The sequence below is a fragment of the Saccopteryx leptura genome, chromosome 1 (genome assembly GCF_036850995.1).
Source record: "Saccopteryx leptura isolate mSacLep1 chromosome 1, mSacLep1_pri_phased_curated, whole genome shotgun sequence".
Taxonomy (NCBI): domain Eukaryota; kingdom Metazoa; phylum Chordata; class Mammalia; order Chiroptera; family Emballonuridae; genus Saccopteryx; species Saccopteryx leptura.
Genome location: NC_089503.1, coordinates 78,847,828 through 78,861,461, shown reverse-complemented (window position 1 = coordinate 78,861,461; position 13,634 = coordinate 78,847,828). Strand labels below are relative to the sequence as shown.

At 40.0% G+C, this 13,634-nt stretch overlaps 1 protein-coding gene across 3 annotated transcripts in view; it reads right to left on the bottom strand.

Moving 5' to 3' along the window:
- DEUP1 (deuterosome assembly protein 1) overlaps positions 1–13,259 on the bottom strand; it is a 99,973-nt gene extending 86,714 nt beyond the window's left edge. For all 3 annotated transcript variants that reach the window (XM_066360723.1, XM_066360721.1, XM_066360722.1), the window contains exon 1: positions 13,184–13,259. In XM_066360723.1, coding sequence (XP_066216820.1) covers positions 13,184–13,230 — 47 coding nt within the window. In that variant the 5' untranslated portion in view covers positions 13,231–13,259. The remainder of the gene's footprint in view (positions 1–13,183) is intronic.
- Between the last annotated feature and the right edge of the window lie 375 nt (positions 13,260–13,634).

Genomic DNA, 13,634 nt, shown 5'->3' with positions numbered 1-13,634 from the left:
TGGTCAGGATTTGGTAAATGACTGACAGCTTCCTTAATTTTTGCCCCTACTTCCATCTCAGGACTAATTGGAGAAAGCTAAATATGATCCCCAAACCAATCACACAGGATGCCCCACTTCTAATATTCTGCCTCCAGCGTCTCTGTGCTAACAGTTTCCAAGAGCATGCCTGAAGCCTTTTGTTTACTATAGAGCTTTTCCAGTCCCCTGCCTGCCTTTGAGTCTCTGCCAAACACAAGTGACGGTTGCTGACTCCCTTGTTCTAGCAAGCTCTAAATTAAAAAGGCTTCATTTGTTCTCATTTGAAGGGACTTTGTTTATTTCCAGAAGTATCTTTATTTCCTTCAACTGCTCACAGAGATTTTTTTTCTGTACCACTCACTACTTAGCTTACTGCCTGAAAAATACTAGATGCTTAATATATACGTGTTGAATAAATGGAAAAATGAATGACAACAGTAAGATTTTCAGGCTCTTCATAACCCAGGTGATTTTCCTCTGAACAGTTCCTGTTTTTCAATTTCCTCTTTGAAATATATCACTCAGAACTTTAACATAATACCCCAGGTGTGATATAATCATCTTGCAGAGGGACTCTCACATCCTTTGTTTAGGTGCTGTATACTTTTATCCAAGCGGATGAAGATCAGCTCTGAATTGGGGAAGAGGAAGGAAAAGCAGTGCTATCATACCATTTCGAGGTGCTTTCATTTTTGTCTAAACTCCTTACTTCTTTTTCATACATGCTATGAGTGAAGCTACCTAGTCACTGTCTTGTGCTCATTTAGTTTTTGGGGAGCGTACCAAGGGCAGGTCTTTATATTTATTTTTATTAAATTTTAGCTTGACAGTTTCAGCCTCTCAATGTGGCCTGTCATGATTGGTTCTGCAATGATGCAAACTTTCATTAAGTGGGTGCTGTCCACGTGTAAATTGGGAAAGACAGGGGCACAAGACAAACTGCCTGTGAGTGGACAGAGACTTACAAGGCAGGTAGAACGATAAGAAACTGGTAAACACATGCTGCTCTTTGGGGAATAGAAATGCGAGTCCTGAATACAGACGTGGACAGTGTGGGCTATCGCAGGAGCCTTCCTAAAGGAGGAACATCTGAGCTTATATTTTGGGATCCTGTTTCTGTGAGATGATATTCACTATACCTCCCAGTTCTGTGTCGGCTGCAAATTTGGTGAGCATTGCTGGTTATATATATACAGGTGTTTTTACATACAAGTGGTTGTAAAATGTCATGAAGGGCAAGATGGAGGACAGACCCTTACGGCATTACACTACCAAGCCCTTCAGAATGACAGTGATCCAGTGATTATTTCTTTTCTTATAATCAGATTCTAATCCACTTAATTAACCTATTTTTTTCTTCTCCCCTTCCCCTCGAAATGCCATGAAAGTCCCTGCAAAATAGCATTCCAAAGCCGGAATTCAACTCCCCGTATGTTGCCTGCAACCAGCACATTAGCCCGCAGGCCAGACTGGCCTGGGACGCGGACTCCGAGGTCAGGGCTCCCATCCTGCGTCCCCACCGCTGCTTCCTCGCCAGGGTGCTCACAAGCCACGGTGCTCTGTCTCAAACTCTTACATACGATTTAGTCAAATTCATTTTTACATCAAACTCATTTGTCAAATTTAATATTCCCTGTAGAAATTCAATTGTCCCATCTTCTTGTATCTCTTCCCTTCCACAGTTTTCTAGAGATAATAGTAGCAGATGCTCAATAGTATCAATATTTGCCCCTAAATCTAGTGAACTTTAAAATAAAATAAAAAGGGCTTAGTTTAGCCCCCTTCTCAGATATGGGCACTAAAATTTTTTATATTTTCATTTCTTCCTTTAGTCAGATGCTAACTCTATGCTAACTATTTTCCTGAACCCTCTCTCATGGACCCTCAAACACCCCATCAAGTAGGTTATTATCCCGATTTTAGAAAAGTTGATTGAGAAGATAAAAAGAAGAAAAATCCTGAGTCCCCCAGCCTTGGGGACTGGGTAGATTGTGTTTAATGCACTACACTAAGACATACAGACCATGGCCCTGCTATTTATTATACTTATCCTTGGGGGCAATTCACAAGAGAAGGGTCCTGGGGTCAGGCCAGAGGTCCAATGCCTTCAACCAGGGGGGAGGGGGCGTGCTGACATTCACAGCATGATACATCAGTCTGGTGAGCCTAGAGTCAAAATATCAGAATACCAAATTTGGAGATAAAGAGGGAGCAAAATAGAAAGCTGGTGACAAATTGAAATGGCAGTGCGAGTATGTTGGGAGGGGGCAGGGAATGGAATGTGTAGAAAGTCATTTGGAGTAAATAGAGCCGGTGTAAGATATATAGACCTATGTGTCACTCCACATGGGCTTACAATCAGATTCTTTTTTTTTCAATTGAGAGGCGGGGAGATACTGAGACAGACTCTGGCATGCAGTCTAGCCAGCAACCCCTGTCTGGGGCTGATGCTCGTATCAACCAAGCTTATTTTTAGTGCCTGATGTAGACGCTCTCTCAGACCAACCAACCTATCCTTAGCACCTGGGGCAACGCTTGAATCTCTCGAGCCACTGGTTACAGGAGGGGAAGGGAAAGAAAAGGGGTAGGAGGAGGGGGAGAAAAGCATATAGTCTCTTCTCTGTGTGCCCTGACCAGGGATTGAATTTAGGATGTCTATATGCCAGTCTGATGCTATATTCACTGAACCAACTGGCCAGGACCACATGCAGGTTTTTAAAAAAAACAAACCTTCAGCAGACAGGTAGTTATGGTGATCTTATGATCTGTTATTGAAACCAAGATAATTTTGAAATCAAAAAGTGCATTAATAATAATTATGCCAGGAAAAGAGATGTAAACAAGTGATTGTTCTGAGAAAACTGGGATGTAGGGTCAGCCTACCCATCACCAATCTGGAAAATAGAAGTGGATAAACAGGTTGGTAAAAAGAAAAAAGAGGGACATGCAAGAGATAATCTGAATAGAAATGGATCTTCAGCTCAGGAAAGAGAAGAGGAGATTTAAAGGACAAATATGGAAGTTGTCATGGAAAAAGGGGAGGGAGAGAAGAAGGGAAGCACAGAGAAAGAAGTAGAGGAAATTACTCCATGCAATGTGGAACAGTCTAAAAAATGAGTTTCCAAAAGGTTGATGAGCAACCATATTGCCTTAACGTTTTCAAAATAGTTTAATGTAACTCATTCTAAAATGTATAAATGTATATGTCTTAGTGATATTACTGTATATTTAGCTATACTAAATATAATTTAACTATTCTGGGGTGGCTCACAGGCCCTATTCTGTACATCAAATACCATGTAACACCAGAAACATAAATAGAACCAAATGGGATAGACTCCAAGAGAAGTCCCAGAACCACCCTGGTAGACATGTCAGGAAGTAGGGGGCTAATACTGGCAGTCCAACTTATACCCTCCAATCAGGAGAACTGAGAAGAGTGTCTCTGGCTCTGATCAGCCTGAGACAGATCACTGACAGAGACTGGGCTGATGGTCGTACTATGACCCCTGGTAACCAGCCCCATCAGGTACACTGGAGCTCTTTGTCAGTTTCTGACTCTACCACTCTTTAATAGGAACAAGCAGTCAGGAATCACAGCCATTTGAAGAAAGATACTCAGACAACTAGGTTAAATATAAAGACATTTTTGAGGAAAATTATGCAGAAAGAAGAAAATGTCAAAAAATTATAATTATGATACTAGAGTTTTAATTCCAGGAAAAACAAAATATTGTACAAGAAAGGAGACATAATCACAGTATACTACATGGCTCAGCAGTAAAGATCATTCATGAAGTCACTATAAGGCAAAGTGAGTGCTGACCCAACCAAAATCATGATATATTGGGAGAATGAAGGAATCTCAAGGGTGACTGTGTGTTTCATGCATGTGTGTGTATGTGCACACATGTGTGTGTGTTTACGTAGCATAAAAACCATTGTGAATGTCAATAAATAATGTCTTTAACTGAAAAATCAAGAAGTAGCAATGTAAGCATGTTGTTTAGAGATTCAGAGGTAAAGACCAAAATAATTAGCCAGAAGAAAGTGCCTCTGGAGAGGGAGCGGGAGAGTGCTGTGTTTTGGTAACTGATAAAGAATCAAATGACTTTTTAAACTTCATACTTGTATAACTAGGTAAAGTAAGATCTGGATAAATGTTCTTTCAGTTAGAAATGATATTTTAAAGAAGTAATCCATCATATGTGCATCCACTTATATAAGGAAATTGACATTTTTATAAAACAACTCTCCTGAATTTGTACGTTTTGAGACTTTATGTATGTGTTTCATACCCTAGCATTGCTCAGTGCATCTGTGGAATTACCATTTAGAAATGACCTTCAGAGATAAGTTTATTAAATATATGATTTAATAACCTTGAATATATTAGACTGTGTAACATCGTGGCTGGTGGCTCTGAGCCCTCAGGGAGAGGCAGCTGCATGGTAGTTGGTGGACAGATTTCTCTGGAAAACCTAATCGAATTCTCTTTCAGAGCAGCAGAGGCTAGCAGTGAGGCTGTGAAGTTGTTAGTGTTTGGGGAGAGATACAAACTGAAGGATGTAGAGAAATATACCAGAGTCATCATACCCACAGAATAATTGATTGTCAGGAAGTTGCTATAAAAATCAAGAGATAATTTCAAACAATTTTATTCATAATTTTAGTCAATGGTATATTGCATTGATTTGAAAAAGAAATTTAGAATGTAAAAGGAACAACAAAATAAACATACAAAAACGTTGTTTTTGGAAATAAAATCATGGTTGCCAATACCACAAATAAAGATCTTAGTAGAGGCAAATATAAACAGAATACAAACACTGCTGAAATAAAAGTGAGAAAACTGAAGAAATTCCTCTATAACATAGAGTAAGAAAGACAATAATAGAAATTATGAGAAAAAAGGAAAAGCTCTAGGTGTCCTAGGAGATGAGACTGAAACATGATGGTAGAGATTTATTAATCAATAAACAGAAGAAAATGTCACCGAGTAGAAGAGTTTTGAATCCTTAAAGTGTTTATCAAATGATGTGAAAGATTATTAAGAAAGGATCCATACCTACAAAGTTATCCTGATAAATTTTTAAATTCCAAGGATAAAAATAAATCCTATAAGCCTCTAAACATTAAGAAAAAGAAGGAGAAAAAACACCCTGAAAGGAGGGTGAGCTGACACTGGCCTTCTCATCTGTAACACTCAGTTCTTCAGACAATGGGGAATAGCGTTACCAAGTCTGTGTTTAAAAGTAAAAATAGGACATTTGGACATGTAAAAAGTTAATAAGCATTCTACTCATGTTCACTTTTATTTTCTTTAGAGAGATAGAGAAGCAGGGAGAGAGAAGAAAGACAAGAACATCGAGCTGCTCCTCTATGTGCCCTGACCGGGGGTCTAAGTAGCAACCTCTGAGCTTCATGACAATGGTCCAACCAACTGAGCTGTCCAGCCAAGGCTCACGTTTATGAAAAGATTACCTAAGAAATACTTTAGTTCAATTAAATATGAAATAAAACATGTTTTAAAATTAAGAACAGAAAATATTTTGTGTATAAAATAATAGTAATAAAGCAAACTTGCAGCTGTTAAAAAGGATTCTTAAAAGAGGAATAAAATAACAATGAACATTATTCTATAGGTAATAATTTATATATAAATTAATAGTACCCAGGAACTAGAGATCCAGATGATTTCTTGGAGGTAAGATAAGAGAATGAGGAAGCAGAGGTATTACTAAAGGTTAAGTCTTTTTTTTCTTCTTCTTCTTCTTTTTTCTTTTTTGAAGCTGGAAACGGGGAGAGACAGTCAGACAGACTCCCGCATGCGCCCGACCGGGATCCACCCGGCACGCCCACCAGGGGCGACGCTCTGCCCACCAGGGGGCGATGCTCTGCCCCTCTGGGGCGTTGCTCTGCCGCGACCAGAGCCACTCTAGCGCCTGGGGCAGAGGCCAAGGAGCCATCCCCAGCGCCTGGGCCATCTTTGCTCCAATGGAGCCTTAGCTGCGGGAGGGGAAGAGAGAATCAGAGAGGAAGGAGGGGGTGGGGTGGAGAAGCAAATGGGCGCTTCTCCCATGTGCCCTGGCCGGGAATCGAATCCGGGTCCCCCGCATGCCAGACCGACGCTCTACCGCTGAGCCAACCGGCCAGGGCTTAAAGGTTAAGTCTTATTAAGGTTGAGAGAGGTCAGCCCTGGCTGGCTTGCTCAGTGGATAGAGTATTGGCCTGACATAGAGACATCTCAGGTTCAATTCTCAGTCAGAACACACAACAGAATGGACCATTTGCTTCTCCCCCCCACTCCTCCTTTTCTCCCTTTTCCCCTCCCACAGCCAGGGGCTCGACTGGATTGAGTGGCTGCCTCAGGTGCTAAAAATAACTCAGGTGATTCCAGCACTAGCCCCAGAGGAGGGTTGCTGGGTGAATCCTGGTCTGAGTGTCTGTCTCACTCTCTCCCGTCCTCTCACTTAAAAAACAAAGAAAAGAAAAGAAAAGAAAAGAAAAGAAAAGAGAAGAGAAGAGAAGAGAAGAGAAGAGAAGAGAAGAGAAGAAAAGAAAAGAAAAGAAAAGAAAAGAAAAAAGAAAGAGGGAGGGAGGGAGGGAGGGAGGGAAGAAGGAAGGAAGGGAGGGAGGGAGGGAGGGAGGGAGGGAGGAAGGAAGGAAGGAAGGAAGGAAGGAAGGAAGGAAGGAAGGAGAAAAGGAAGGAGAAAAGGAAGGAAGGAAGGGGAAAAGGAGGGAAGGAGGGAAGGAGGGAAGGAAGGAAGGAAGGAAGGAAGGAAGGAAGGAAGGAAGGAAGGAAGGAAGGAAGGAAGGAAGATAGAATGAAAGAGAGAGGAGAAAGGAAGGAAGAAAATAAGGAAGAAGGTTGAGGGAGGTCAAAGTTACAGTAAAAAGTCAGTAAGCCAAGAGAGACTCCAAATTTAAAATGTTTCTAAAAAAGGAAAATAAACAACTTATAAAATAGGATATAGAACTTCTGAAGAAAAAGATGGAAAAGAAAACTAGATAAGACTAGCAAGTGTTACAGAAATAAAAAGGGTTAAACATTAATATATTAATGATCATAAAATTCTCTTTTTAATGGCAAAGACTCTCCAATTAAGGTATATATATATTTTAATCTAACCATAGGCTATTTACAAGAGATACAATATGATTTAAAAAATATTGAAAACAAGGGGACGATCAAGGATACTATGGACTAAGGTAAATTAAAAAGAAAATAGAATTGGCAATATCAGTACCAGCAAAGTAGAACATAAACAAGAGCATTAACTTATACTTGTGAGATTTTATAAAGCTAAATCACATAATATACCAGGAAGATATAACATCCATGGGCCTCAATATTTATACATTGAACAGAACACTAAAATATATATTTTTAAAAAACTGCTTGAAATACAAGAAAAACAAAACCATAATATGGTAAAGATCTTTCTTAAAATTTTTGACAGATCTAATAGACAAAAGTAAGGTAATGATAGATTTAAAAAACATAATTTAAACATAATAACAATTAAAGATTTGATTATATATGTATAACCTTATTTAACCTTTTTACTTAACCAATAGTGCACATATAGTTGTTTTCAAATGCTCAAAGGACATTTTTAGAGGTTGATGATCCATCTGATAGATCACAAGAATAATCTTAATAAAACTGAAATATCACCTGGGTCATATTCTATGAGCATGGTGGTAGGGAGGTTATAAAGTAATAACAAAAAAATAATTATCCACCCCATCATTAGTTATATCTCCTAAATATCTCTTAAGCCAAATAAGAAATCAAAACTGAAATAATAGACTATTTACAAAATGACAGTGGGAACATTAATCCTATGGACTACAGTAAAGCTATACTTAAGAAGAACTTTAGCTTTAATTATTTAAAGAAATCATGAAATCCAGGAATCAGGAAAATAACTGATCCATATTTTTCAATTCAAAAATCAGAAGAACAAGTAAAATAAATCATAAAAGGATGAATTAATGAGTAGAAATTCATGAATGACAAAAACAAAGCAATAGCTAGACTTGGTGCTCTCTCTCTCTCTCTGGAGTAATGTTTATTGACTGAGAGGTGCCAACCAAGAAGATGAAAGATAAAGTGGTGCCTTAAATTCATCTTAAGGAAGTACAGAATGTAGATTTCTTTTATGTGAGCATAAGGGGGAAAGGAAACTGGAGTGGCAAGAGGTGACTGACTACAGAAGACACTTGGGTGCCGCGAGGGGTCCAAGGGAGGCAGTGCTTAGTCTGCCGACCCTAGTTGATGTGAGTCTGGTCATAAAGTCCCCGCAAATCTCTGATAAACAATATATATATATACTTCCCCTATCTCATGGGGAAGTATGTAGTGTTTTTGTAAAACTCAAGCCAAAGCAGAATTCCTCTAATGATAAGCATGTCTATATGCAAGACTAAACAGAAGCTACTGAACAATGGCTTCAAGTCAGAAAGGCAGAGCATTTCACTCTGTTACAATCCCCTCCTTCTGTTGTTCATTCCTCAATCTTGAGGAAAATAGGGCAGCTGGGTCCAGTTTCCATTAAGAGGGAGGATTGGCTTTAAGATGGAGTCAAATCTGCCTACCCATTGTGCTCCTCTTCTCCGGCTCTCATAGTCTCACATGCCTACCTCTTCCATAACGGTCCCTGAGCCGTAGAGAGGGCATTCTGGATGTTCAAGACAAGAAATAAAGTATAACTTTTGTTACTGTGTCCCCTGGGACCCAAACTGTGATGAGCTGACCACCGCACAAACACTTCCTTGTTCAGCTAACAAGTAATCTAAAGTGATCCTATTGTTTAAGAGCCCACATGCCAAGGACGCTAAGGGGCACATGATTTGCTCAGTGAAGTGGGTGCCTAATCACCCACTTCTAGAAGGTATACCCCAAGTGGGAGACACATATTCTAACAGTTTCTTTACCATTGTGAGGACATCAGTCCAGGGGAAAGCTTCAACTTATCCAGAAAACATACACACAAAACACAAAAACAAGACCATATTGATAACCTGAACCAAGTGACAGTGGAATGAAGTCCAGCTTCAATGTACAAAGTGGATGAAAGAATGTGAAAACAAAAACAATAACCCCAAGGAGCTGGGTTAACCCAGTGGCCATCTTGGGCTTCTCATAGCCCTATTTTTTTTTAATTTACAGTCATTGTTTACACATTTTAATTTCCCTCATTTAGGAGCAGACTACTGCCATGTTACGAGAACATCGGGCTGGCAAAAGCGTGACAAGGAGGGGTCATTTTTTGCAAAAATAGAATGGATTTTATCCACATGTGCCACGATCTGATACTCAGGTTCAGTCATTTTAGTGTGTCACTCAATTTTGATTACAGACAATCTTATGTCAGGACATCTCACATTTCCAGCAATTTCATATATGTTGTAGGAACATATACAACATAAGAAGGCTCAATGTTATTTTTTATTTGGCAGTGCTTGCTATATAATTTCAACACACAAAAAGAAGCCTAATTATTTTAATACTTCTCTTTTGTAAGAAGAGAAATCAAATCTTTTGATGTGTTCCAGAGCCCTTCTGGAATACCTTAGTTATTCCTTGGACTCTACTTAAAATTTAACTTTTTCAAAATTTTAAGTTTTGGGAAAAGTTTTAAAATGTATAAAAAAGTTTAAACATGGTACTTTTTAAAGGTCAATAAATAGATCATTTATTCATTCCATAATTATTTATGTTCTGGGCATACACTCTAAGAACAAATAAAAAGGACAAACTCACTTAAGTGTGATTTTCTTTTCTTTTTTTTCTTCTTTTCCAAGTGAGAGGAAGGGAGATAGAAAGACAGACTCCAGCATGCATCCCAACCAGAACCACCCCGCAACACCTGTCTGGGACTGATGCTCTGCCCATATGGGGCCATGCTTACAACCAAGCTACTTTTAATGCCTTAGCACCAGGGCCAATGGGCTTGAATCAATCAAACTGTGGGAGGGGAAGAGAGAGAGAGAAGTGGTGGTGGAGAAGCAGATGGTCACTTCTGTATGCCCTGGCAGGACTCAAACCTGGGACTTCCACATGCTGGGCCGATGATCTACCACTGAGCCAACTGGCCAGGGCCAAGTATGACTTTCAATTAGAAAAAGTTTAGGTTATGATGGCACAGATAAAATACCTATAATTTGGAGAAATCGTGGATAAATTAAAATTGAACTCTGTTAAAACCTGGATATCAGAGAATAATGATTCACCTGCATTTTAAATGTTCTGTGAAAAACAGAACACCTTCGCCTTTGTACTTCTGTTCCTGCTGTCTGGAACTCTCTTTGCCCAGATGTAATCTCTGCTTAAGAAACATTTTACCAGAGAATACTTGTTTAATCAGCCCATTCACACTCTATTCCTCTCCTCCTTAGCTGACTTTATTTTCTTTATATCACTGTATGAAACATGTTTGTATATGCCACCATCTTTCCCACTAATGTGTAAGCCCCTTGGAGCAGTGGTCTCTATTTTGTTCACTGCTGTCGTCCTGGTGCTTCCACCAATGACTGGTTCATGGTAGATTCTAGATAAATATTTGTTAAATGAAGGTTGCTCCACAAAACACTACTGTGTACGTAGGTGACATGGTTTGATAACTACATAACAAATCCTTGATGAATGATGTCTGATTGTCTTCATGATCTAGATTTCTACATATTTCTCAATAGCATGTGCAACAGAGACAAAGCCAACCTAGCGTGGGAGACCACGGTGGACAATGTCTGGTCCCATGTCTTTTCTGACGATTGGAGCAGTTTTTGGTGGCAATTTCTAATAATTCCCATTCACGTCTGGTTTGTAATTACGTTGTACCCAAACAAAGTCTATAGTTCCCTACCAAACTCTAAGTTCTTTAAGGTCTGTTTCTTAATGATCTTTGTATAAACCATAGTGCTTAATGTTGTGCCTGGCATGCATTCAATACTCCATACTTTTTACCAAAAGAATGAATAAAGAGGAATGGGAATGGAGTGATATATGGTACCCAACCTTAGGTTTCAGACCTCCAATCTGCATCTTAGCTTTCCTTGCCAAGCACCTACCACCTGCTCAATCCAGAATGCTAACCTGACTCTGCTACAGATACGAGGCAGGCTGCTCCCACATCTCACTGCTATCCATTTCCAATGTAGCAAAGAATGCAAGGATTGGAGCCAGATGTGTCTGAATCCCACCTCCTCCACTAACTAGTTGTATATTAGGGGAAAGTTCCTGCTTTATTCCTATATTTTTTTTTCTACCTTTCTCAGCTCAATGTGGCAGAGGCTGCTAACTCTCCACCAATATCCATTCTTCTTTTTATTATAGAACTTCTAAGCTTTAATTGGTATTATGGCTGTCCAGTAGAGACCACATTTTCCAGACTTCCTTGTAGCTCACTGTAGCTCTGGGACTAAGCTCTGGCCAATGGGAAGTGAACAGAAGTGAGGCCTACCACTTCAAAGTCATTCTCCTAAAGGAATGGTTACTCTCTCCTCTTGCCCTTCCCCCTCTCCTCTAACAGGACTACAGTCATGATGATGGGAGCTGAGGCAATCACCTTGGGCCCAGAGGTAGAAATCATGTAGTGAGGAGGGCAGAGTTGCTCTACCAGCCCTGCCCTGCTTAGGTCGGGTCTTGTACATGAAATGGAAATGCATGGCAATCTTATTTAAACCACTGTATTTGGGGGTCTCTTTGTTACAAGAGCTTAGATTATACTCAAACTAATATGCCCAATTTCTTAGTTGTGAAATGACAATAATGCCTAGCAGGACAGGAGGAGTATGCCGTAGGACTTAAACAAGTGATAATTAGAATTATCCAGGCTTGTGCAGCTTTCCTCTAGCCCAGGGGTCCCCAAACTACGGCCCGCGGGCCACATGTGGCCCCCTGAGACCATTTATCCGGCCCGCCACACTTCCGGAAGGGGCACCTCTTTCATTGGTGGTCAGTGAGAGGAGTAAAGTACGGTGTCGCTCACGTACAGTACTACTTCCGGTGACGTGGGACGTATGCGTCACGGCTCCGGAAGCGCGTCCTATCACTTGTTAGGGCTAGCAGTGACAAATATGGATCTGGACATTGACCATCTCATTAGCCAAAAGCAGGACCATAGTTCCCATTGAAATACTGGTCAGTTTGTTGATTTAAATTTACTTGTTATTTATTTTAAATATTGTATTTGTTCCCGTTTTGTTTTTTTACTTTAAAATAAGATATGTGCAGTGTGCATGGGGATTTGTTCATAGTTTTTTTTTATAGTCTGGCTCTCCAACGGTCTGAGGGACAGTAAACTGGCCCCCTGTGTAAAAAGTTTGGGGACCCCTGCTCTAGCCTGATGTCAAAGTCATGGTTAGAGCAGAAAAACTGAAAGTGAGACATCTGAAGGGGTTTGAATAGTGCAAAATCAGTCACAGTCAAGATAGGCACAAGAGTACCACCCCTCCCACCATACCCCCTCCCCCCCCACTAAGCTCTGGGATCAGACAGTAGCTAGTTAGCTAATTAAACAAGAGGAAGAGGGACTTTTGTGGTGCTGGTGACAGGGAAAAGGGGGGGGGGACAGATATTTATGGAAAGGAATTTAATTTTTTTAACAAGTGAACTTGACTTGAAGGAAACGTTGAGCTAAAACCAGCCCTGAACTTAATTTTTTTATGATGGCAAATGCTATACAAATTCTATTCCTTATCTCTTCTTAAAACTTTTGGTAAGATATCCAGTTCTTGTTGCTGTTTGAGAAGCTAAGTCTGTTCTGAGGCTGTGTGTAAGGCTGCGTTCAGCATTAAGGACAAGTGTGGAGGGATGCTTAAACATCTGTGCAGCATGAAAGGCGCCAGCTGGCCAGGGGCTGCCACACCGTGGACACCCAGGAACATGTGGGGCCCGTGTGCGCATCCATCACTCTAAAAGTCTAAAAACCTCACCAAAAGTTAGAAAATGTTGACTTTCGACTGCAAATCCATAGTCAAAGTTGGAGACTCAAACTATGGATTCTCAAAGTCATTTAAATTTCCCTCCACCCTTCTCACCAAAAGTGGTATATCCTTTTGTTAACGCTAAATTTCAAAATTCCTGTATCATGAGGGAGTTTCTGGCAGAGTTTAGTACTAACTTATTAAATAGAAATTTCTTAGCGCTTACCCCATCGTATTATGGTCTTGGTTCTCCATGTTGAAAAACTGCTGCATCTGATTTATATTTCTCAATGTTTAACCTGTAAGGGGGAAAATGGTTTAGGTTCCTAAAATGCTAACATTTATTAACCTATAAGACAAGAAAATTTTGCTTTTGGGAAACCATTTAGTATGAGTTTTTCTGAGTGTTGCTCTTGGTTCTACAAAATGTAGAAACTTGCACATGTGTGTGTGTGCGCGTGTGTGTGTGACTTTCCATGCCTTTGACTTTGGCTTAGTGATGACTCAGAGGAGCACTGTATACAAAACAGCTTGGTGTCAAGTACATGAGATCAATAAAATAGAATTCCTGTTCAAGAGGAGTTCCAGCCAAATGCTCCCAGACTTTCCTTTTTTATTGGTTCCCTAAAGGTTTGCCTTTATTTGAGTAAATTCTTTATTTGGCCCCTTCTGGGTTT